Below are 26,118 nucleotides of genomic sequence, written 5' to 3' on the forward strand. Positions count from 1 at the left end.
TTTATTAACTTTAGAGTATCTGGGACCAAGCACAACATTGTCTGGTAGAGTTTTGGAAAATAGACTTGGAACTGTCATCACATATCCATCCATACTGCAGCGGATCAAGCAGTGGTGCGTCTGGGACCAAAGCACTTTTCCCACATATATGCCTGAAGATGTGTTCATTTTACATTTCCTATAAATGTTTCAGCTGGTGGTGATAAGGAACTGAGTTTTGGTCCTCATGTGGTACCTTTGCCAATTTTTGCTGCCCGTGATGCATTGATGTCACCACAGAGAGAGGCAGTATCCAACTCACAAGATCTTCAACACAGTGCCTTTACTGGGACCAAAACAGGAAACTGTTGTATCACAGCCTGAAAGTACATGAGCAGCTAACAGTCCTGGTACAATGTTCTCGTGTTCCTCTGAAGTAGCACAAATGCCTGTTACAGCTCTCTCTTTAACTGGTCCATATTCACTAAAGATGCGAGGCCCTGTTCAAGGTAATGGTGCAAGAGTAAGAAAAATACATCAGTATCATCTGATAATACTGATATTTCCACCAGTTTCTCTTTTGCAATCACCACAATTTGTTGTACAAAGATGTTGTCAGCTTCCTCATGTGACGTGGCTGTATCTCCCCTGTTGATTACCACACCTCATTGGTTTATTTCAACTGGAGTGTTGTCTCTACCTTTGATTAAAGTGCAAGCTAATAATGTGTGCGTCACTAGTGAAACTTCTTGTCTTAAATGAGTTTTGTACAAATTATGTCATCAATTGTTTCTGAATTTCAGTAACCATCAAGACAACTTTCTATGGAGGTAGCTGTGTACTTCTAGTGAACTGATGCGCTCTGCTTGCTTCTGTAGCTCTGCTACATCTTGTGCCACTCTTTGCGCTGAAGTTTTTGTACCTGTCAAAGACAAGGTATACATTACCTGTTGCAAGTCTGTGTTCAACGCAGACTCTGAAATTGATCACAGAGTCCTTGATGATACTACTTGCTAACCTGTACTACCCAAAGAACTGCAGAACCACCAATGACTGTGCAGGTGTCTTGTGAATATGTCTTACTGACCCCTCTGTCTGCAGCTGCTTCTTTAGGTAGACTTAGCCATGGCAATCTTCAGGTCACCAGAGTCCGTGAACATTGACATTGGTAAAGGATCCAAATCATATGACAAAATATTCTTGATGTCAACCCCTCATGAACTTGCCTGTAGGTCTATCATTCTTTAATAGATAAGGTTAGCGTCAAATACCTTTGTTGGACCAACCTGTACATGCTTTGTCACTACTCGTGTCTCTACTATCCTTAGTAGTGTGTCAGAGAAACATATGGGAGAGCTACATTCAAAATTCTTGCATTTCGCGAATTCCAAGTGTGTGCATTTACATTGACTGATGGTGGTGCCACTCTATCACGGACAACGTTTAGTCTTGCCTCTGGGTGTTTAGTGGGTGCACAGGTCTAGCTTCTTACTGATGGCTTCTCTGTTCATTGCAGAAATCCTTGACTTTGGGGATCTTTTGTACTTGGGCCTTGTGTACTGTATTTCTGTGACACTCTGGTTTCAGAGTGATCCTAGTGATGCAACCATGCCTTTTGTCTAGATTCAGGGGGAGGAGGGAGCATACCAACATGCTATACTGCTAATACAGACTTAATTAGCTAGGAGGTACATTTGTTATGTTCCTTATACAAAATATTAGTGTGAAATTTCATTAAAAAAAAGTATCTAGGTAGGTGGGTTAAGGGTGTATGATTGTTGCAGAGCCCTAGAGGAGCAGGGGTCTGCACAGAGAACGGCTGACACCCTGTCTCCTGGCAACTGATGGCCTGGGTCCCTTCTCTGCAAAGGTGCCAACTGAAGAGAACAAAGAGATCAGGTGGTCTCTGGCCCAGGAAAGAGACAAAGGCCAGAGGAGGGCCTGGAAAGTTTCAGTTTAGAGCTGGCTGGGGAAAGAGAGGAAGGCCCAGACCCGGGGTCTGGCCTCCCTGGCCTCAAGATGGACCTGACTGAGGTGTCCTTTTTCTTGTACATACAAGCTCTGTTTTGGACTGTGTTCCTGTCGTCTAATAAACCTCCTGTTTTACTGTCTGGCTGAGAGTCACATCTGACCGCGAAATTGGAGTGCAGGGCCCTTTGGCTTCCCCAAGAGCCCCACCGGTGCGGACTTGTTGTGGGAAGCGCATGGCGTAAAGAGGGGATGCTGAATGCTCCGAGGTCAGCCCCAGGAAGGCCGAAGCTGTGTAAGCTTCTTGCCCTGGAGACAATATGCTCACAGAGAGGAGGCCCCCCCAGAGTCCTGACTGGCTTCGTATGGACTAGTTCCAGAGAATTGCCTGGTGACTCCGTGACATCTGGTAATAAGTGCTAATATTTCAAAATGCTCAACAGTGACAAGGTATCATCAGGTAGTTTATTTGAATTTAGGATCTTGAACATTCAGAATGCACGCAACAAAAACAAAAAAAAAAAACCCACAACACAACCCTCCACACACAATGAACGCTAAAACAAGGTACTGCTAAAAATGTGCATTTGGCTATCAGAGAGAACCAATGGCTTCAATTCTGAAACTAGTTAATCTCTGGAAATGGACCAGACCATCAGATATGTAGGACATTAGAAAGAAAGCTCACAGGTAAGAAGGAAATTTTCTTCTCACCAGCCCCTCCTTCCTATATCTTGCAACCTGTACTGTGAGATGTGCAAAGCATTACTCACCTTTAGGGTACGAGGAGGATTCAAACTATATACACGGAAGACTGACCCCAGATTACTGCTGTGGCAGCACATTCTGAAGTACCTTTCCCCCACCCCTCAAAAGCTATATTCAAAGAAGAAAGGACATTAACCATGATGACTATGTAGCTGCCTTTCAAATTTCTTCATATGAAGCACAAGACTCTTCTGCCCAAGAGGTAGTTGAACCCTCAGAATGGGCAGTAATGTTACCTGGTGGATTCACTCCAGTTTTTTTCTCCTTTTGACTGACGAGTGATAAGATGAAGACAGCTGTGGGTTTCAGATTAAATCTATCTCAAGTGCACAGAAACACAAGTTGTCCTAACATCCAGTGTATGCCATTCAATCTCTTTTGAAAGCATAGGACTAGGAGGCAAAGCAGAGGCTAAAACAAGCTGGCACCAGTGGTGATCTCAAGTCTCACCAGCTCTGACATCAGATTCACCTGCTGGAATCTCAAAGGGATGAGCCCACCATGTGAGGGACGAAGTGATTGACCTAAGAAGGGTGATTCTCCAATCCCGATTGGTTGCAATTTCTTGCTACAATGTAAGAGGAAATTTTGGAGCATTCTCAGATAAAATCTGGCCCATTGGAAGGCATCCACACATGAAATTAGCATACTGAGGAATTGCGTCAGGATTTTTTGAGATATCTGATGACACATGGTGAAGTAAGGAGAGGATCTTCCGTCGTATCTCCTCTGAAGTGAACACCTTTGTGTCCAGGATCACTTCTGAATGCAGAAGTTGCTGAGATGGTTGGAGGGGAGACTCACTGGAGATTATATTCACCAGAAAACGACAGTCTTGTAACAATGTTAATCTCCTCTAGAGCTCAAAAAGCCATTTGAAAGAACAAGGACCAGAAGATATGATCTAAGTAAGGATGAGTGTCTTTGCCCCACACAAGCTGTCAGGAATCAGGCCTGCAGCTGATCCAGTCTACCAGCAACCTATGAGCACAGCTAACCTGTAGTACGCTGCCTGATTGATGGGAAGCGTCAGCAGATCAGTTCTTAAGCCCAGCAGCAGCTACTCAAAGTATTGGCCCACAACTACATTAGTTCCTGTGCCTATTTGTTGCCAGCCTTGCTCCTCCTTATTCCAGCATCAGCCCCTGCACTTCTCCCATCCTGCCTCACTCCAGGTAACCCGGCTCTGAACCTCAGTTCCGATTCCTGACTTCTGTCTTCAGCTCTAATCCTCGACTCTGGCCTCTGACCCTGGAATCCTATTTCTAGCTTCCAACTCTTGCTCAATGCACTGGGCAAGACAGGCCACATCCCCATCTCTAACATCCACCAAGAACAGCGAAGACCACCAGGATCTTTGTGAAGACTCGTGGGGTAATCACTTGCCTGAATGAGAGATCTCTCTATTGAAATGCTTCCCACTGTAACAGAAATTTAGAAATTTTCAGCAGCTCTCCCTAAATGGCATATGTAGGCAGACCTCCCTGAGGTCTAATGCAATCAAGAAATCCCAGGGTAAGAGTCATGATGATAAACTTTAGTGTTTCCATCAATTTGTTGAGGGACTTGAGCTCTAATATGGCTCATTTCCCCCATCCTTCTTTGGGAACATAGAGAATATTGAGTAGACTCCACCAAAATCTGTCTCATTGATACCAGCTCTACAGCTCCACTGCATAGAAGGTTTTTGATCAGATTCTTTGATCTGGGGGAAGACTATGAACACTGTCTCTGGGGGACTTGATTGCATAACATTGTGATGGCATAACCCTGTAGAACCATCTAGTACTCACTTATCTAACTAACCCTCGATGGCATAACCCTGTAAAACTGTCTAGTACTCCCTTATCTCCCATGTGTGTTCAAATTTCTGAAGCCTCTCCCCCAAATAAGACATCTTCTTGGACATGGGGCTCTTAAACCAGAAATCGATGAGCAGTCTTGAGGATCGTCTTGTATAGTCCTATTTTAAATTTCTCTATCTCTTCCAGATCTGTGGATTTCTTATGGGCTAGTAACTGTGAAAGGAAGATGGTAACAAGAGGCAGGAGGTGATGAAACAGAAGAGAGTTTCCTCTCACTAGCGTCTGCTACTGCTTAGTCCACATCCTCATGAAACAACTTGCCCCCATTGAGCTCACAAAGTGTTTTATTTGTGTTTCTGCTTTCCAGACACTAAGCCAAGTGTGTCATGACACCATATTAGTGGCTCTCTCCATGGTCTCTAATTTAAGGGAAATCCAGAAAACTGCTAGCAAGATCTTGTTCAAGCTCGTTTTCAGTTTTTTTATCTTGAGTCAGGCCTCATTGGATCATACAGTCTATCCAGGCTAGAATCACCCTGACAAAACAAGAGTCTGCTGCAGATGCCCAAAGGCCTCTAAGTTCTTTCTTAGAAATGACTGGATTTTTTCAGTCTGTTGGCTCTCATGGTAAACTCTCCCTCTCATTCCTTCAGAGAACCTTTGACCAAAGTGGCAGCTGCTACATCTACCTTTGACCAAATGTTTATGAGAACACCTCGATGTGTCTTTTGGGGTGCTTGTCTTTGTTAGGAAACGCCCACCCAAGCCTTGATTACTTCTTCAAATACCAGGTACAGTGGAACACAATTCTCTCTTTGCTTTAGCTGGAAAATATTTCTAAGAGGCTTTCTTGGATTACTCTAGAATTGGTGGCTCCTCAAAAGTCTCAGGCAGCATTTCCAGAGTGGCGAGCACCTTCCATAACACATGATTAAATACCTGTGGAGGGAAAGCCTCTCTTGCAAGTCATCCTCTAATTCTGTTCAGTCTGAGCCAGGTAATTCCCCTTCCTCCAAGGGGATCAAGATGGATGAGGAGAAGAAAGAATTTCACATCTCCCTCTCATTCTCCAATCTCTTCACTTTTTTGATCTTATGAACCTTAAACTTTTCTCTCTCTTTTTTTTTTTTTAATATACTGGTGATGAGGTAGAGGAGGAAGAGTCCCTCTTCTTTGATTGTCCCTTTTATGTAAGTGCCACAGTCCCTGCAAAAGCACCTTCCTTATTGCTTGTAATGGGAGACTCAATGACAGAGTCTGAACTAAGGAGCATTTTGAACCTGCAGACTTCCTTTTTCTTTTCTTGCCTTTTCTGGCAAACGTAGCCACAGGTATTCACCCTGAGGTTCCCTTCAGGCCACAATAATTTTTTTGGGTTGTGGGCAGGATGGCTACGGCAACGTCACATTTTACCCCTTTTCCAAAGAGTCCTGCCATCTCCCGGGTAGAGGCAGGGAGGTTCGGGAGGGGGGCAGATAGAAAAAAATCTCTTCCTCCTTCCAAAGCTGTTTCCTTTGTCGAAAGATGCTTCATTGGCATGTAACCTGCCTATCCATCCCAGACTGAAGTGCAATCACTTCATTATTTCAGAGGGCAATACTGAGGTTGAGAGGGGTGGTAATCGCCATGGAGCTATTAGTGGGGGAGAAGATGAATGGTCACTTGTCCACCCCTCTCCCAACAGTCTGCACTGTGGACAGGAGGAGTTAAACAGATCATCTGCTTAATCACAGGCTGTTGCAGCTCTTCCCCACAGAAGGCTCTGGGTTAGGAGATCTGCCTGTGCTGCCTACTGCATACTAACTCCATAGCCCAATTTTCTGGCTTGGCATAGATCTGGCCCTCACATTGGCTGAGCGGCTTAGGCCCCATGACTGGAGAGCTACATAAGGACCTGGCCCTCCCCTGCACCTTCAGGTCACCGTTTAGTGTGGCTGTAGGATCTTCTTTGCAGCTGGACAATCCGGTCCTAATACTCCTGAACAGGAAAAAGACAGACTTGAGAACATTTGTGACCCTCTCTTTCCCTACCTGCCACAGCCCATGAAAGATGGGGAAAACAAATCTGCTCTGGCAGTAACACACTCTGCAGGACATGGTCTGAGGTGAACCTGGTTCAGAAACCCCCAGCAAACAGAGCATTTAAAAAAAAAAAAAGTTTTAGGAGTCTCCAATTAAAAAAAATCTGAATGTGACTATGTCCTATCCTGATAGGCATTGCTATAAAGAGAAGACCACTAGGTCTCCAGTCTTCCCAGAAATAGAGGAAAAAAACTCGGGTTCTCCACAGAAGAGTGGTCTTGGCCACAGGCTAACTGTCAATCTTTGTTCTGACTCCAACCAGCAGGTAGAGGGGTGAATGCCTCACAATACAGACTGTCTGTCAGAGACAGAGGTTGAAAATGGGAATGCTTTGAAGTTGAATCTCCTTTAGGAACCTATTTAGATGTTTCAGGCAGGACCTCTGCTTTGTTTGTCCCTGATTTTCTCAGGCTAGAAATAGGATGGGGAACAGGTTGTAATACTCTGATCTGAAGTAGTTGATGGATGATTTCATTCATGTCATGGCCTTTCCAGGATTGATGAAGTTGGGAATGGGACAAAGCTGTTCCTGTAATTCTAGCACAGCTTCACTCGGTACTCCCTCTGGACAACGTATAGTGACCTCATTTGGTCAAAGATATAGGTAACTCTTTTGCTGAAAAAGCCTGGCACCAATTGGAGATCTAACACCAGACAGCGCTGGTTGGGAGACCTGCATCTGAGGCCACGGAGGGCAGTTATTCACCCTGCACTTGTTTTAGCTTCCACGTGTAAAGGGGTAAAACAGGAAGAAACACTTCAGACTCCTTAAATTTGCCAAATGACCTGTATTCTTTTCTACAGTGTCTAGCAGGACTGCGAGTTGACTTTTCTGATTACTTTGAATACCCTGTTTTCCGTAAGTTTCCCACTGTATCACTAGGATAGCTGGAAACTGATTTTCCAGAGCATCTGATCCCATGGATCAAAGTCCCATATACCTGCATGAAACAGATTCAAATCCCAATGTCTTTTTCACCCCACAGGGAGAAGCCCTTAGGCTGTGAGATTTTTATGTTGAGGGGAACCAAACGTGCAACACTTGTCTCTCCATATTTGCATTGCTTGTGAAAGCCTGTGGAGACTCTTTGGTATCAGATCACAGTTCATATTTATTTTTGTTGTTCTGATGCCACTTGAGAAAGTGTGCGCCCAAAGGAGAGCTCGGACATGAAAGCCTGCCTGCATCTGGCTGCCTGTGAAGGCCACTCTTTCTAGTGAAAATCTCCCCCCACTTAGAAACAATGAGTTCCTGACCACCAGGGAAAATAGCAACATTCTTCCTTCAATAGCAATACCAGGCAGACACTGCAGGGATTCCATCTCACTGCCATGGGCAGTAAGAAGGAACTGAGGGATAGTTGGATCTGCACCACTCTTTATGCCCTCAGGTGGGGGGTGAAGATGCATAAGGACATCTAAAATGCAGGTGAGACCCCCCCCAATGGACACAGTGGTAAAAATAAATCTGAATTCTGCATGCATGGGGCATATGCACACCATAAGTGGAATCCATGTGAACAATTACTCAAAGATGAACTGGAAGGAACTTCAGCAGGCGGCGCATTCCCCTGCTGCCACTGATGGCCATGTTTGGTTCTGCCCCGAAACAACAAACAGGCTGAAGTACCCATTGTAACAGTTCTGTGGAGCTTAGAACAAAGGAGGAAGTGCCTCAACAGCAGTTTTACATAAATGGCACAATTTACCTTACATTAAGAAGAAAAACTAGAACACAGCAAGTAGATGTGAACCCATATGAAGTAGGGATTGTTTATACAGCTTATCCCACCCACATCACCTAAACTGCTCCACAAGTCTAATGTGCATAAAGGGCTTTTGTGCAACGTTGCACCTCAGACTAACTTCTCTTGGTAGGTCTACTATGTTGTCAATATGTATGACTGTCCGCAGCCCATAAGGATATTCTCTCCAGCACAGTCCACACAAGTCTGGTTTTTGCTCTGAAATTTTTTCAGACAACGCTTAGCTACGATCATGTGAGTCATTCAAAACAGATTAAAACTGAAATCTTCATCTCAGTATACTGTATAAGAGACTTGAAGGACTTTGGTATTATAGTTACAAATTAAAAAATACACACTAGCAATGTTCAGAAGGTAAAAGTTAACTGCATCTTGAGGCATGCTTTCAACCCTCACGGATGCTCTCACTAGTATTTCCTCCGGCTTAGTTTTACATATAAAGCAAGTCCTAAGCATGCCATATTAAAGTAATGTGTATTACCCAACAAGGGCACTATTACTTACTGGGTCCAAATGTAAGACTTCATAAGGGTTGTATTCTTGATATTCTCTGTCTGTTTTTGAAACTTTGTATGCAAGAAACAGAAACAGCGCCCATCCAGCAAGAAGAATTGCTTTCCTGTTTAGAAAGAATATGAAGGGTAAAATAAAATACACACAATCCTCCTTACTTCTAACATAACACTGTACAGGTAATTTGTGAGGCTAATTTATATAAAAAAAACTTAAGGACCCCACATTAAATAATGAGATCCAAAAAACCAGTTTTAGAACAAATACCCTTGGTGATAAAATGGTTTCGTCTGTTGAATGACTGGGCTTTTTTATTGCTGTTTACATAGACAAGCAAAACAGTGAGTTTCTACACTTCCACACCCTCTACCTCCACAAATCAAAAAATCTCCTTCAACAAACAGAACAGACTAACAAACAAGAAAGTCTCTGTTCCTCATTTACATAGAATATTTTGCACCTAATAATGGATGCAAGTTCTGCTTTTTAAAAAAAAAGCAAAATACAGAAAAAAGGAATAAAACTGAACAGCTGGGAAGTGAAAGGGAGGAGAGAGGAGGAGATGTGAGAAAGCGTAACAAATAGTGGGGAATAAAAACACAGGCATTACATTTAAGCGAGCAAAACATTTGAACATCTTTCTATGTATTGTATTTAACTGGACATCAATAGTATTGGTAATTTGAGGAAAGGGACAACAGAATTCTGCTCCATTATTGATAAGATCCAGGAGAAATTGTTGATTACTGTTGCGGTCTACTAGGTTAACTGAACAGGAATTTAAGAAGCTGTAACATGAGTGGCTTCTCTCTGAATTTCAAGCCCTATTAGATATTAATAATTAACAAATTTTCATTACGCAATTGTAGCAGATTCTAATAGTCCCTTTCTTTAAAAAGTTATGAAACCTATTACTTTATTATAGAACTAGTTCCAGATGCTTTAATTAAAACTTTAAATTTATGTAAAAAAAATACAAAATACAGTAGTAATTTAAATGAGAAGTTACCCAAATGAAATATACTTACTTTATTGTAGGAATTATGTTTTGTTGTGGTTTTAATAACCGCAAACGATACCACAGACATCTTCCATATACTTTTCTTATATTTTTTAATCGAATTTGCTCTGCAAAAAAAATTTAAATGGCTAGTTAAAATTTAATTAGAATTTACATCAAATGCAAAGTGACAAGTGAGCTGTTATCTTGGGGTTTGCAGTGCAATTCCAGTTTGAGACTTGAAAGAGCTTCATAATCAAAAAAAGCAGTGAGAGTGAATTACAGATTTGTTTCCTAGGCATTTAAATGGTACCAAATTTGTAAGTAACGGTTTAACTTGGATTGCTCTACACTACCTACTACAGGAATCAATTCTCTTTTTTCTGTGTATCTTGAAACAAGAATCACTGCTGAAACAAAGTCAGGAGATGTAGCTTGTCTATTCCATGCCCTACTAGTCTCACATGTGCAGTTTTAAAGCTAGTTAACTCCAGCAAATGATCTCCCCCTTTGATATCAGCTGCAGTATGCAGGGGCAGAAAAAGAAGATAGCATATGAAATGGATCTTGGAATACAACTGGGGAGTGTGAATTGGGGACATTTTTTGAGCAAGGCACTGGAAGAACTAAAAACCTTCAAATACTGTTACGCCCTTCCTCTTTGTAACACCCACTTTGAGAGTTTATTTTTAGTTAGACTGTAGCTCTTTGGGGGCAGAGACGTATCTACCTAAATGTAGAACCCTGCATGGATACAAAATTTGTATCCGCATCTGATCCGCAAACATAGTCTGTGGTTATAAAGCAGATTTCTGCAGATTTGCAGGACTCTACCTATATGTTTGAACAGCATCTCATACGAGGTCCCAGTTCTGACAGGATGTTTGGCAAATATAATAAATAGCAAAGAACGAGGAGGCTAGCCACCGAGAGGTTTCTTCCCCAAACATTTCAAAGTGGGTGGGGCAAATCTATAGTACAAAATTTCCCCAAGAGTGGGAGCAATCTGTCTATATTTAAAGAGCTTTAATTATATTTTGGTATTACCTGGGATCAAGCTAGTGGTGAGAGAGAGGTTTCAGGAAAAGAAGTACACTGTGATGGAAAGTGAAGACAGTTTATGGAACCCTATAATGGATTTGATGGGAAGAGAATCCCACCAATTGTGAGAAGCATAACTTATATGGCTGTATAGACCTTCTATAGGATTAATTTTATATTATAAATGGGCTTCTTGATTAGTTTTAAAGTAACTTTTCTCTATCATGATGTAAATTTCATAAGAAACTAAAATTGCTTTATCTGCAAGAATAAGAGCATTTGTCTACACTTAGATTAGCAGAGAAGAAAGTGGAGATGATGAAATTTGTCATGTTTTAATTAATTTTATTTTTGCTAATAGATTAATATAGAGTGACTGGTTTTGTTAAGCTAAAGTTTTTCCTATTAGTTATTTTTATAGGAGTTTGATCTGAATTTTCCCTAAACTATTGACACAGTATCATCTTAAGACTTTTCATCCAAATAAGACCATGTCAGCCTCCTCAAAAGAGGTTTTATGTGTCTGGATTTCTGATTTTTGCAGGATCACAGACCAAGAGTCACTGTGATATGGAAAACGTGTTTGTTTGTTTTTAATTTCTGGCTTAGAGGGACTTTTCCAACATTGATGCTTGCTAACAATGGCCTCACATCTTACTGGCCCAAAAGCCTTGGATGGAACAAGCAAAATTCATCAATCATATGAATCAAAAGGTAACACTGAGAATCCTTGCCTTTTGATCAACAAGAAAACTGAAGACTGAAGCTCCAGAATTTCCAAGAGTGATCACCTTGGGGAGAGGAAGCCTCAACATCCACAAGCCATTCCAGCCTCTGACCAGTCTCTCCCTGCACCAGAGGCAGCCCACTAGTGGGAAACATTGTGCCAGCAGAACATCACTGTATTAATTGCCATTCCAACTCCTACTCTACAAGCATCCAGCAAGCTGCACGCAAATGCTGAAAAGTTCGTGAACTCCTTGTGAAAACAAGTGTCTTATTTTTCCAGCTTCTATATTTTACTCTGGGTTGTTTTGTTTTTTTTATTAACTGGGAGATGTACCAGCCTTTTTATTTTTAGGGTGTGAAAGTAAGTGTAGCTGTGTGCACACATCTGGTATGAGCATCCATACAACAAGCCCAGAGAAGGCATCTGAAAGGAGTTCCTCAGGTTTAAACGGCCCTAAATACTGTCTCAAAGACACTCAGAGTGTGTTCTGTGTTTAAAGGTCCCGAGAGACTTGAGATTATCGTCTCTAATTTCTGGTAAATAGGAAGTTTAACAGAACTCTTGATAGACAAATGTTGAAGTCCATATTGTAATATCTCCTTTGAGGGATATGGAGGAGAGGAAAGTGTCAGACTTTAATTCCTATGTGGTGGCTACGAAGGAAGTTTTAATACTGGTTTCAGTATTAAGATATTTAATTGGCTTCAAATTATAGATTTGATTGACTATGGTAAAATTCTTTAGTTAGGATTTATACCCAAATGGACAGCCATGTTCTTATACTCCTTAAAATGTACAATGATTAATTATTTTTGGTATTAATTTAATGATGTAACTCCAATCCATTACTGAGATTAACTTGTGTGATATGATCTGAATTTGATCTGATAGTTTTATTTTTAGTTTATCATCTTAACTTTGATATGTTTTCTAGATTTTGTTTTAATAGAAGTTTTGGCACCCACTGTGGAGGCAACATACTCCACCACTCACTACCTCTTATTTCCCCCTGGTTCAGTAAAGGTATCCTCCCCTCCACAGCATAACGAAAAATCCCTACACTGTCTCACTCATGATATACTGCAGTCCTCAGTATTTCCATACTGTTTTTCAGCATGTAATAGCTTCAGCTTTGTAAATTCTGCACAGTGCAAGAAAGAAGTCCGGCATACAGAGCTGGACAAGTGGGAGCCCTTCTTGAGGGAGAAAAGTGGTGCAGGAGATTGACAGCTGTCAGAGCTATGCTTCAGGTTGCTAAGCAAGGACCATGTGATGATTTGTCCCATCATTTCATGGCTACTCAAAGCCTGTAAGAAACATTTCACAATCTCCTGTGTAGCAGGTGTAAGTTTACATGAGAATACTTCTCCTTGATGCTACACTAGTTTTGTGAGGGCAATAGAACTCAATTATCTACACAGAGTTTCATGAGTACCTGGCCAAAAAAACCAAACAAAACCAAACAAAAAACCCCCACACTGTTAGTATGCAAAGAATGGCTCTCCCTAACCATAGGCACTTTGGCATTGTGAAACATTGTGAAAGCATCAGCACAGGGGTGCCAAGTATTCACTTTTGTGCGCAAAGGTTTTCTGACAATAGCGTCCTAAGCCTAATCACATCAAGACACCCTGCAACATTTCCACGGAAGGTTTTTTGAGGGGTTCATGTCATCTGATTCAAGTACTGCACTGCCTGTGAGCCCATTTCTATAAGGCAACCTTTTCTCCTCTCTTGGCAGTTATAAAGTCAACCAGATCCCTGCAAGTCACTTTTCTCTACAACGCTTGCACTGTAGCTTTGCTTCCTGGAGTTCTGAAGGAAACATCCTACTGTAACAACCCCCAGATGGATCTGACAAGACAAAAGAAGGTCTCCACAGATCAGAAGGGCTGCAGAGGGAGACATCTTTTTTTGCCACGACCTGGGTCTCGAGAAGGCTCCTCCAACGGCCATATAAACAGACTATGAGGCAGAGGTACAGAAGGCTATGTGGATGCCTAAGTTTACCTCATGGAAGTCGGTGGTAAAAGGTACTGCAACTCAAACACACAACTCAGATTACAGCTCTATCTACTACAGCAACCAACAGAACTAATCAATTATGCCAGTTCATCCTTGACTAGCAGACCCCCCCCTTAACCCACTTGAAGGAGACCTCACACCCTCCCTGTGTGAACAGACACAAAGGCCCTCAAGAGCCAACACATTCCTATGAAGGAGCTGTCTCTATGGAACACCTCATTACCACCTGCTGTACCAAAAGTACTTTCCCAATCCTTTTGAAGTCTAAGGCAAACAAAGCCTTTGTCACATGGTAACACAGCTAAAGGCCAATCCTAGATATGGGCCAGACACGGTCCCTAACTGCTCAAGGCATCCCTCTCTCTCACTTTTATGAGTGTCTGCACGGTGTAGTAGAGAGGAGAAAGCCAATGGTGAAGTGACCCATCACTGGCATCAGAAACTGTTCCCTATTCATTGTCATGGTATATACCAAGTTCTTAATCTCTTTATCTTCTGAGGAACCCCTTGACTAATGGACTCTTACTTTCTGAAGTAAACTTTACATGAACCATACATTACCTTGCAGCATATTGGAAGCTAACAATTCACACATGGATTTACTAGTTATGAAACAGCTTAGCATCTTCTGGTAAAGCTGTTTCATGCCAAACTGAAAAAATAAATACCTTTTTTCATTGTTTACTTTATATTTATGCCCAGCAGTCACTCCCAGATGCCTACAAACAACAGACTTGAACGCACAGTCAATGAGAACGGCTGGGGTTTATGCTGTATCCCTCAGCTACTCTGGGACTTGGCCAGATATGCTTCTACAGATTCTTTTCCATCCCAATATTGCTTAAAGGGATGGCAGATTGAGATAAATCCTGAATGGCTGAGGTCAGTTTGGGCATGATTAGAGGCTTAATTTGAGCCCATGGTGTGCACACACACAAAAATCTTTATACAAGGTGATTTTGTAGACAACTTGGTTTTAGGGTGGGGGGGGGGGGCAGAGAGAGGAGGTTGGTTGTTTTAATGGTGTCTCTCTCTCTCAGAGAACCCTTACCCAAATTATGCCAAATTTTGACCACTAGTCTTATCTCCACAGTCCTATGAGGCACAGCAAATTTCAAGATAATTCAGGAAAGTGGAGTTTAGAGCCCTTAGGACAGCCATATTTTAAAACATCAAGCAATGCTCAAACTATAGCAGAGCAACAGCGTGGCTATGGAAGTGGCCATTGAACATGCTACTGTATCAGAAGCATCTAATGCAGCCTGTAGCGACATCTGGGAGACTAACTATCCTTCAGATACAATGAATTTAAGCTCTTCACTATGTTCTTGTGGGAGAATCTCTATAAATCGTGACAAAAATGGGAAAAAGGTTTAGAAAACCTGATCTGTGAGAAAAGATTAAAAAAACTGGGCATGTTTAGTCTTAAGAAAAGACCACCGAAGGAGGGACCTACGCTAAGAGCTGTAATAAAGCAGATGGTGATCAACTGTTCTCCCTGTCCACTGAAAGTAGGACAAATAGTAATGGGGTTAATCTTTAGCAAGGGAGATTTAAGTTAGATATTTGGAAAATATTTAAGTAGAAGGGTAGTTAAGCCCTGGAACATGCTTCAGAGGGAGGTTGTGTAATCCCCAGCAATGGAGAATTTAAGATCAGGTTGGACAACACCAGTCAAGGATGGTGTAAGTGTATTTGGTCCTGCCTCAGCATAGGAGGGCTAGATTATGAGACCTCTTGAGGTCCCTTTCCAGCCCTACATGTCCAGGATTCTATGATAAATAGGGATGGATAGCAGGGCAGGTGAAAGAGGTTGAGGGCTCATAAGAAAGCTATGGCACCCCCAGCTCTGCCACTTCCCCCAAGTGCCCTGCAGCCTCCAGCTCTGCCAGCACCCCACACAACCCCCTGCAGCCTCCAGCTCTGCCAGTGCACTGCAACTATCCGAAACTCCCAGCTCTGCCAACCTTCCTGCACACAGCTATTCTCCTATACCATAGTTTTCCTTTGCTCCAGCCATTGGATGCATGTCAGATTATAAAAGGGTGAAGTAACAGCAACAGAAACATCTGCACACCAGGGAGCAAAGACTTCAGGGAGATGCATTCCCTGCTTGTGGTGGGAAGGCCCACTTACAGCTTGGAGTGGGGAACGCACACACTGAATGGGTTGAGGCATGATGTGCTGGAGCAGGGTGCGTGGGGCCCAGCTGATGGGGGTGGCTAGCTCAGTACACAAATTGCAGGACGTGATATGTACAACTGCCTAAATAACCAACTCCTAACGTATCTTCTCCTGTTAAAAGAAACTAATAAATTCAATGGCAAAACACATTATCAGAGTTGCTGCTTGGTGGTACATCACCACCTTGCAGAATACCGAATTGAGCAAAACTTAAGCTTCTAAAAACCAGGACATGCACAGTTAAGGTTGCCCATGCAACTTTAACTCTACTGTCTTTCAGCAATGTGTCATATGCCCTATTAACACACATACCTTTATTCTGCCAACTCCACAGTTGCTTAAATGTGCAAGCTCTTCATCTTGTTTTACAACCCCTGCAAGATTTCACTTAACACTACTAAATAGCAAAAAGGAATAAACACAGTTGCCCACACCATGTCCCCTCTGTTCCATGGAACTGGCAGTAGCCAATGGCAATTATTTGGATACACTCCAGGTACAAGTCAGTGTATTGGCTGTTAAGTGCTCCTACACTAATAGGTGGAGACAGTAGTTGGGCCTGCTTGGTAAAGGTGTGTTAGTAATATGAGGCCATGTGTGGGTTTTATTGTGATATGTGACAGAGCTGTGATTATGATTGAGGATAGCTATAATTTCACACACACACACCCGATGCATGTGAACAAAGGGAAGAGCTGCATGTGTACCTTCAGGATGCAGAATGCATCCCTTCAGTGAAGAATTGTGTACATTATGTAACAGGGTGTGACAGATATGGCAATTTCCTGCAATATCCTTGCAAAACCTTAAACATAATCCAGTAAGTATCTTTAGAGTTTATTGTATTAATTAAAAGGTTACATATTACTGTAGGCTGGGACTGCATGTAACCTCCCTAAGAGGGAGATGGGATGTGAACCCTGGGAAGCATATGAACCTCAAAGGACTGTACTGAACAACAGGCCAGGAGAGAATAAATATTCGGGACAAACAGTATCAAGTATTTACCTGAGGAATCTCTAGAGAATGCAAATTCCCACCTCCAGTTATGCAAAACTCCTCCTTTTGAAGCTATGCCCTGAGGAAGGGACCATTGTTTATTGATTACTTGTTCCCAGACCCTGAAGATCAAAGGCCCAAACTGTATAGAAGAAAAACTAACCTATGCATGGGTGTACTTGTTCTGAATTAAAGCTGTTAAGAACTTGTAACCACAGAAAAAACCCTTTGTGGGGTTTTGAAGGCCTGACTCCTGCCAGAGCCCTCCTGGAGCTGAGGAGAGGAAAGGCGTGCTTTCTGGTAAGTTTATTAGCATGAGTGTAGGTTGTTTTCAACTTAAGAATATGTGCTTGTTTAGGCCTGGTCTGCACTAAAACATTAAATCAGCTTAACTACATTCAGGGGTGTGAAAAATCCACATGCCTGAGTGACATAGTTAAGCCAACCTCGCCCCCCAGCATAAACAGAGCCAGGTAGATGGAACAATTATTCCATCAACGTAGCTACCCCTCTCAGGGAGGTGGATTACCTACACCAACAGGAAAACCCCTCCCTTCCGGGTAGGTAGTGTCTACACAAGGTGTTCTCAAACTTCATTGCACCACGACCTCCTTCTGACAACAAAGACTACTATATGACCCGAGGGGGGGGGGGCAAAGTTGAAGTCTGCCCAAGCCCCACTGCCCCAGGCAGGAAGGCCAAAGCCCAAGGGCTTCAGCCCAAGATAGGGGGCCTATGACCTAAGCGCTGACACCCAGGGCTGAAGCTGTCGGGTTCAGGCTTCAGCCCTGAGCCCCAACAAGTCTAACGCCAGCCCAGTTTGAGAACCACTGGTCAACACTGAAGGGCTAGAGCAGCACAGCTGTAGCATTTTAAGTATAGACATCTGCTTAGAAAAGGCTGTGTAATAACTTACAGAACCATGAGCAATTACTGTTTATCATAGGTGCCAACTCCGTGGGTACTCCAGGAAAAAATTTAGTGGGTGCTTAGCACCCACCAGCTCCCCGCCCCCCCATCCAGTGTCTCCCATTCACTGGTGGCCTCGCCAATCAGCTCCTCCCCCCGTCCCTCCCAGCGCATCCCTCCCACCACAATCAGCTGTTTCACAGAGTGCAGGAGGCGTTGGAAGGGAATGGGGAGGAAATGTGCAGAAGAGGCAGGGTGGGGGCTTGGGTGAAGGGGTGGGGCGGGGACTTGAGCACCCCTGGGGCCCGGAGGAAGCCAGCGCCTGTGCTGTTTATAGCCTGTGAGGAAAAAGCAAAGCACAGACACTGGCCTGTTTAGACAGCCTGATTTACTGGGAACACCACAAATGTAGTCAGGGAACTATGCAGCCTGGAAAAACCCTGGTCGGGGGGACGGGACACAATGACAGACACAGGCTCTGTCCAGGAGAGGTGACATATGGGAGCCAAAAGCCTAAAAGTGGGTGCCCTTGGTGGACTAGGGAGGGAAAAATACATGTGCAGTTTCCCTGAATTGTGACACATGAGTTTTATAATAAAGTGTATTGTCAGTAGCAAGAGGGGATATGAGAGCAGTCCACGCATTTATTATCTGCGATGCACTCCAGGTAAAGTGCATGTGTTTGAAATCAGGTGTAGCTGCACAGAACTGTGGAGGCAGACGTTATCTCTGCTTGGTTGAGGTGTGTGAGGATTAATTTAAGGTGTGAATACTGTGATTGTGATATGGAGAGATCTAGGTATTCTCCTCAATTTTCCTATGGGGAAACAAAGTAAGTGACTTGTGTGACAGTTTGGGGAATATGTCTGTGTCCAGTCACGAATTCCATTTGGTTTTATGCTATTTGTACAAATAACAATGATAGTGAATTAAATCATAATCTGGTAGTAGTAAACTGACATGTAGCAAGGTAATATGCTGGAAAGACAAGACAAGGCCACCAAGGAACATTGAATCAACAATGAATAGTTCTACTCTGTTGGTGTTCTGTGTCTGAAAAGTGCCTGGCACAACAGGGTCCTGGTCCCTGTCTAGGGCCCCTCGGCACTACAGTAATACATAAATACAAACAAACAGCACTGCCTTCTGACAGAACCATTAACTCTGGGGGGAGGGATAGCTCAGTGGTTTGAGCCTTGGCCTGCTAAACCCAGGGTTGTGAGTTCAATCCTTGAGGGGGCCATTTGGGGATTGGGGCAAAAATTTGGGGATTGGTCCTGCTTTGAGCAGGGGGTTGGACTAGATGACCTCCTGAGGTCCCTTCCAACCCTGATATTCTATGATTCTAGGAATCCTCTATGCCCAGAAACCCACAGGTTCCTTTCTTTAAAAAGTCTGAGTTCCTTGCTTTAAAATTGTCACATGGTCCCCAAAAGACCGAACTATAAACCAGAATGCTTGTAGGGATGAGAGAGCATGCATTAGCTACTGGGGAGGCTTAGGAGTATCAACACTGGCCTCAGGGCCCTGTGTTCATGATGGGTTCTGCAGCCAAATGAGGGATGCCAGACAGGGAGTCTGCACCCTGAGAGTGTGCCTGGGTGGCCAGGACTAGAGAATGTCTGGATGCTGCTCAAACCTAGTTGGTTTGGAAGTATATGGGACCCAAAAGTTGGATCCAATACAATACTCGTGATAGTCCACTTGGGGGACTCAAGCCAGAGCTCTAACAATTTGCACAAGGCCACAACGGAAGTCTGAATGCATCAGTTCCTTCTCCAGGCAGTACATTTATGCCTCCTTCAAATTCTTCATTTTATGTAAGAGGAGTTCTTATTGGTCATGATCATGTCAAAATGCCACATCATGTACTTAAGTCTAAATATCTCTTCTTCCACACTACTGATTACTTCACCTAGTTTTGAATACTTGAACCAACCAGATTCAGGGTTGGTCTACACTGGCAAGTTTTGTCAATGAAACTAATGTTGACAAGGGAAAAAAAAACCTGACAAAAGCAAAGTCGCCAAAGTGTGTCTACATTTGCTCCCACGGTCAACAGATCGCGTCCACATTTGTCGACAGTGAGAGCAATGGACTCTGGGTATGTATCCCACAGTGCCTGGCAACAATATCCATCACTAGGCATTGTGGGAATACGGCAACAGAGCACAGCGCATCCTGGGATGTGCAAAATGTACCGTCATGAACCACTCTGTCTGCCACCCCTCCAATGGTTTCTGGCTTTCTTTTGCGCCGTTTTTCCAACTGTCATTCTTTTGTAGCGCACGCCAGCATCTGCGGTGATAGAGGATGGATCCCGCACTTCTCTCTTATGTGCTGTTAGCTGTCATGAGGACAACACGCATGACAGCACAGTTACTCGCAGAGTTACTCACAAAGTTAGCAGAGGATGAATCGCAGGCACCCAAGTGTGATATGGACAGCAGCAACTTATCAGTGCTTTGTGCATTCACAGAGCAGCTGCATACAGTACCTTGCAGTGTGTACGCTATCACTGTTTTGTCGCCAAAAGCCATTTTTATCGCCAAAAGCCTTTTTTGGCAACAAACCTTGCAAGTGTAGACAAGCCCTCAGTATTTTTTTTATTTTAAGATTGAATTCTCATGCCCATCAGATGTTTATTAGATTATAAAACACTGCGATGAGTAATTTTCTGTGCAAAGGAAGTTTTAAATAAAGGAGATAATTTCATTACAGCATTCTTCCTTAGCACCAATCTTCAAATGAATAAATGCTTAACTGGTAGTGCAGGCACACAAATCCTTTTATGTTTTAGCAGGACTGAAAGTATCACCCTATCTTCAAGAACTACTCCTAATATACATGTAAGAATTAAAAGAATCCCTTTTCAGCAGGCAAATTTAAAGTAGTTAAGCTTTAAAGCCTCTGAAGGAAAAGCTGTAGACACTAATTAAAAGTGCTAATTTTGTGCAACTCTTAGCATGAGGTGTCAATTTTTGGAAGAAGAGGTGGGAAGAATGATCATTTTCAGCTATGTGACCCTCCCCCCCCATCTGTCTAGAACTCTCCCTTTATCCCTCCAAATCATCCATTTTTAAATTCCACCATAAGCCTCAGTTTTCACTTTATTAGCTCTGATCCTCACTGAATACTTATTTGTGATAACTGCATGAGCTATACTTTGTGTTAAAAGGAGCTATTAATGTAGTAATGCCATTTTAAGTTACTTCAGAGAGATTCAAGCAGCATAGACTTCTTGAAATTTACAATGGAAGTTTTGCTTGCAGACCCCCTTTCTGAGGATCTGATCTCTCTGCTTTGTGCTCAGAAGTTTCTACCTTCCATCGAGAGATAGTGACAAGTGGCTGATACTGAAATGGTTTCTAACATAGGTCAGGGGGTGGTCCTCATAATGCAATAAGCCATTTTGCTCCTCTACGCACTATGCATCTCCTTCATTTGACATTAGCGTCTGCCAACCCACACTGAGACAAGAATTTAAAACCTACTCTTGAACATGCATTTCTTCTACAGAAACTTAAAATGTTCTAAATAAGTCATATTTTAACCTACTCTTACAAATAGAAAACATTACAACACCTGAAATAAACAAAAAACCTCTAGTTTTCAGTTTGCTTTGTGCCTTTGACAGCACAGCACATTTAGTCCATTTTGCGGTCTGGCACACTAGAATTTCATGGCTTGTGCAATGCCCTGAGGAAGCACACCACCACATTCTTCTACAGGCCTTGACAAAAAGGTGGTTAACAGGAGGAGCGGCAAAGCCAATCTGAGTTTGGGGACAGGTAAGTGTCTTTTCCCAGACTCTTACACAACTTGGGGAGGAAGACTGGCACAGCCCCCTTTCAACTCTGGACACTTCAAGGGTGCCTGGAAGTAATTCATGGGGCAGTCCATGGGTCCCCTTCATCTTCACCATTCAGAACCTTCCACAGGCTCAGATAGAACCCTGGCTGCTTTAAGCTCTTTTGCAGGACATGGGAAAAGCAGAAGAGGCTACGTGCCAGGAAAACAAAGGTAAGTGACCCCTCCACCCCACACCCCTTTGTGGGACTGTGGAGAATAAGATAATAGCAGTGGCATAGGCCAACCTCCTTGAAAGGGGGTGGGACAAGAAAGGTGAAGTACAACTGTAGCAGAAAGCAGCTCTATCCTGTGCCCAAGAGCCCCTCCAAGTAACCAGGTTGCTCAGAGTGCCACTGAACTGCACCAGGATCAGGATTGGTCTGCAGACAGATACTAATGCACGTACATAGATGTGGCCAGTGCTCCCATACATGCTTTCCTGATGCAGTGCTCATGCATGCTCCCCTTTCTGTGTGGGCGCATGCCCGGTATTTTAAAACCGGAGGCTGTAGTGTAAACATACTCACAAAAACATTATGTACATCAGACTGGCAAATCCCAATCACCTGCTCAGTACTGAGCAACATAAAGCACTTCCTAGACCAGCATTTCTCAAATGCAGCCACCACAGGCTTTTCTTGTGGCCACAGCCTCCTCAGTGGTGATTGAGGGCAGGGGCGTGGCGGGGAGCACCTTGTGTTTCTATTCTGTTTAGGTCCAGTAAAGAATACAGACAACTGTACATTATTTTTATGATTGAGTCTGCATAAAGCCCTACATAAATAAATTATACTGATTTGGACATGTATATGTGCATATTTATTTGTTTTTCCTAACGTATTTTAGGAAAAAGCATCAGAGCAGCCACCAGCAAGAGTTGGTGGCCACACTCTGAGGCCACCAAAGTTTTTGTTGTGAGAACCCCGGGACACAGTGTTTTCTCTGCAGCTCTTCTCAAATGGGAGCACAAGATCAGATCAGGGAATTTAATGCAGGTTTTCCACATGAAGACAGAGCAATGTATACACTTTTTCTAATAAGAACTAACAGTTTTATTTAAAATTTTTGATGTTGGTAGCCCCTGAACTATCAGTGCTATGAGCCATTTTTCACCAGTGGATTAACAAAAAATATGTAAAACTTGCAAAATCTAAGTTTCCTGAATTCCTGATAGCAGGTGTCCCCATTTTCTGCTCCTGTTTGTCCCCATCCAACACTTATGCACAGAGACACATAAATGAGGGTGGTAAAATAAAGATGGCATTCATCTGTTTATTTGGAAGCAACACGGTCTAGTGGATGGGGCACAGATCGAGGAATTAGATCCAAGTTTTTTTCTCCACCGCTAATTTACAGTATGGTCTTGAATAAGATTTTAACCTTAACCTTGTGCGCCTCAGTTCCACATCACTAAGGGGATAATACTCATCTACTTCACTAGTGCTTTGAGACCTACAGAAAAAAATGCTATATAAAGAAAGTTACTGGTAAGTAACCTAACAACACTCAAAGAAACTCTGCATATTTCAATTTTTGGGCTGGGACCAATGGAAGAAGCCGAAGCAGTGGCACTTTCTGTGCACTTTTATAACCTCTGCCGTCTCTTGACACCAGACATTAGGAGCTCTTATGGCGGCACTGTCAAAGGAGGGTGCGGCTTTCCACTAGGTTGGGAACCTCAGCAACACAAGGTGGTGCAACAAACAACTGGGAGTATTTAGAGGCCCTTCTGAGAAGAATCTATTGTCTTTTTATGTTCCCCTAGCTACACATCACTGAAATGCCCCCAAAATCCACCATTTTGCAGTATCGCAACCAGAAGAAATGGACTATTATGTCCCAGTTCAAACATGGAGCTAGATCACAAGAGGTGGTTGGGTTTATTTTTTTTTTTCATGCATATAACAGCACTGTGAAAGGTTTAATACATATTTCATACCCTAAAAATATCTATAGATGTTGGTTTCACTAGTGATTCAATTCACTCTGGCTCTTGAGGAAAACTTTGTGACTACATTTGACTGAGGAACAAATTCATAAAAATAAGCGAGTGCACATATGTCCATAAACTGTTCATATGTGGATGTATCTAAAACACTTTGCAAGGAATTCTATGACAAAGTTGTCCAGCTGTACATTCATTATCCAATTTATGCAAGTACATTTATATTGATTTTTAACTGGAAAAGAAATAAGCAATTACAGATCAACTTCAGTTCTTCCACTCTGATCAGCAACAGACATCCCCTATGACTGACAGACTCCCTTCTCTCATGTACTATGTTTTCTCCTCCTTCAAGTCTCTCTTCTGCTTACATTCATCTCTCCACTGGAGAGGGTACAATGTTTCCAGGCACTTGAACTGTTGTCCCATGTATTGTTTTGTCCAAGTTAGCCTCTAAGCTTCAGAACAGAGACCTTATTCTTTCCACATAACCTTATACATTTTTGTGATGTGCTAAGATTTAGCCATGGGTATCTTCAGTAAGTCATGGACAGGTCACAGGCAATAAACAAAAATTCACAGCCGTGACCCATTCATACTTTTACTATAAATACTTCTGACTAAATCTTAGCTGCTCCTGGAGCCCCACTGCTTGAGCGGGCGGGTGGGAGGGGGGGGGGCCTGACCACTGGCCCCTTCTCCAACAGCAGGAGCTGACTGTCCCCGGCCACCTGCTGCACCAAGGCCCCCCAGGACCACTACTCCAAAGGCCTCCAGGCCAGCCCCCGGGCGGGGCCAGCCACACCGGGCCACTGCTGCTTGGCCAGCCCCCAGGGCCAACCACTCAGGTAGTCTTGGGATCAGCCACACCGGCTGCTGCAGCTACAGAAGTCATGGAGGTCTCAGAAAGCCACGGAATCTGTGACTTCTGTGAGCTCCACAGACTCTAAGCCTTAGCTATGTATGCTTATGGCACTCTAACCAAGTTTAAAATTGCATTGATAGCAGGCTCTAATATCACAAACCAGAGCATACAAACATCTGCCTACCTGTTCTCTAACAGTCTATATAATCATGTTGTGTTTCACTTTGATACCTAGGTGAGCACTGTCAGTCTTACATCACTTCAGTAAGAGACACGTCAGCATTGTGGGACAGCCAGTATACTAGTCAACAACTAGGTTTATTCACCTCTTGCTCTTTACCTCCTTCCTGGATTTTGAGACTTAACTCCTATCTAACCCTGCAACCAAACTGTTTGAGAATAAATCCAGTAATATCAATGGACTTTGAGGGATGTTTATCCATCCCTTCAAGCTCTTTTGGTTCTATCTTTATACTTGCCTGTAAAAAGATAGGTGGAAAAGTTGATTAAAATTGGCTTTCAGAGTTTTCGGGAGTTGCACTACACTCAAATTTGTAGTTACCTCCTTATTTTATAGATCACTTTTGATACCATTACGACTACTTGGAGTAATTTATTTTCTTGTTGACCTTTGTTCACAACAATCTTAAAAGTAATTTCTGCCACAGTTCTCTTGCTGGATGCCCAAGAACAGATAACCCAGTATGTTTAACAAAAAAGATGCATTTGCCTATTATAAAATACAAGTTGAAGGCAAGGAATTAAATACAAAACCAGATAGTTTACCCTTTAAAACAGCCTCGGGAACATCACAATAAGCAAGAAGAGTGCCTCTTTTATAGTATCATTCCTTCAAACCAGTTACCTGCATGTTTAGTTGTTTTCTGATACACTGTCCTTTCATTTTAGCTGAGACTACCAGAGCAATGAAAGTAATATAAACAGAAATAACTGCCTTCCCCAGTGTTGGTTGTAATTGTATTTCACAGGGCTTTTTCCAAAATGTCTTGGAAACCCACACTTGCTCTTGGTGAGGTCAGAGACTGGAATAGTCTAACCATCACAGAATCTATAAAGCAATAAGAACTAAAATCTTAAATTAAAGCAAGATTTAACAGGAAGCTGATGAGATACTGTATTAATTCTATTCTTGTATATCTACTGGTTCCTGTGCACACCTCAAGGCATAAAAGGTAGTAAACTCTTGATGTTGGTCAGGATGTATCCTCTTCATTTAGGTTTATAAATATATAAAATAAAAGCATCTCAAATTATCACTTTATCTTGTGTTTAATTTAAGAGAGGGACAAGTCACTTTCATGCCAATAATACTCTGAGTGGCCTTTCAAATATCTGTACACCGCTCATTAGAAATTGCAGAAACACTATTTCATAGCAATTTTAACCACTTGCACTTGATTCACATTGTTTTAAATGTTTTTCTAAATGGGTAGGCAGAACAATAACAATGGCTTGGGCCCTATGTCATTCTATTCTTGCGTTCACACTGTAACAAAAAGGAATGTGTGTTTTCATCTCATTCTACAAACATTTACTAAAATGCCTTAAGTTTATTTGTTATGGAAAATATTCCTCTACAGAGGGGACACAGATGCTGATACAGATGTTAAAGTCTAGGTGCTTATAAGGGACTCCGTGATAGACTGCAGTGGAAATGAGTTTTTAC

The 26,118-nt window shown here is 42.6% G+C and overlaps 1 protein-coding gene across 1 annotated transcript in view; it reads right to left on the bottom strand.

The window, feature by feature from the left end:
* Window positions 1–26,118, bottom strand: part of SEC63 (SEC63 homolog, protein translocation regulator) — a 100,480-nt gene that overhangs the window by 70,166 nt on the left and 4,196 nt on the right. Inside the window, exons 2-3 of the mRNA XM_073336936.1 lie at window positions 9,910–10,009; window positions 8,873–8,987 (exon numbers count right to left, since the gene is read on the bottom strand). Coding sequence (XP_073193037.1) covers window positions 8,873–8,987; window positions 9,910–10,009 — 215 coding nt within the window. The remainder of the gene's footprint in view (window positions 1–8,872; window positions 8,988–9,909; window positions 10,010–26,118) is intronic.

Source organism: Lepidochelys kempii, chromosome 3 (assembly GCF_965140265.1).
Source record: "Lepidochelys kempii isolate rLepKem1 chromosome 3, rLepKem1.hap2, whole genome shotgun sequence".
Taxonomy (NCBI): domain Eukaryota; kingdom Metazoa; phylum Chordata; order Testudines; family Cheloniidae; genus Lepidochelys; species Lepidochelys kempii.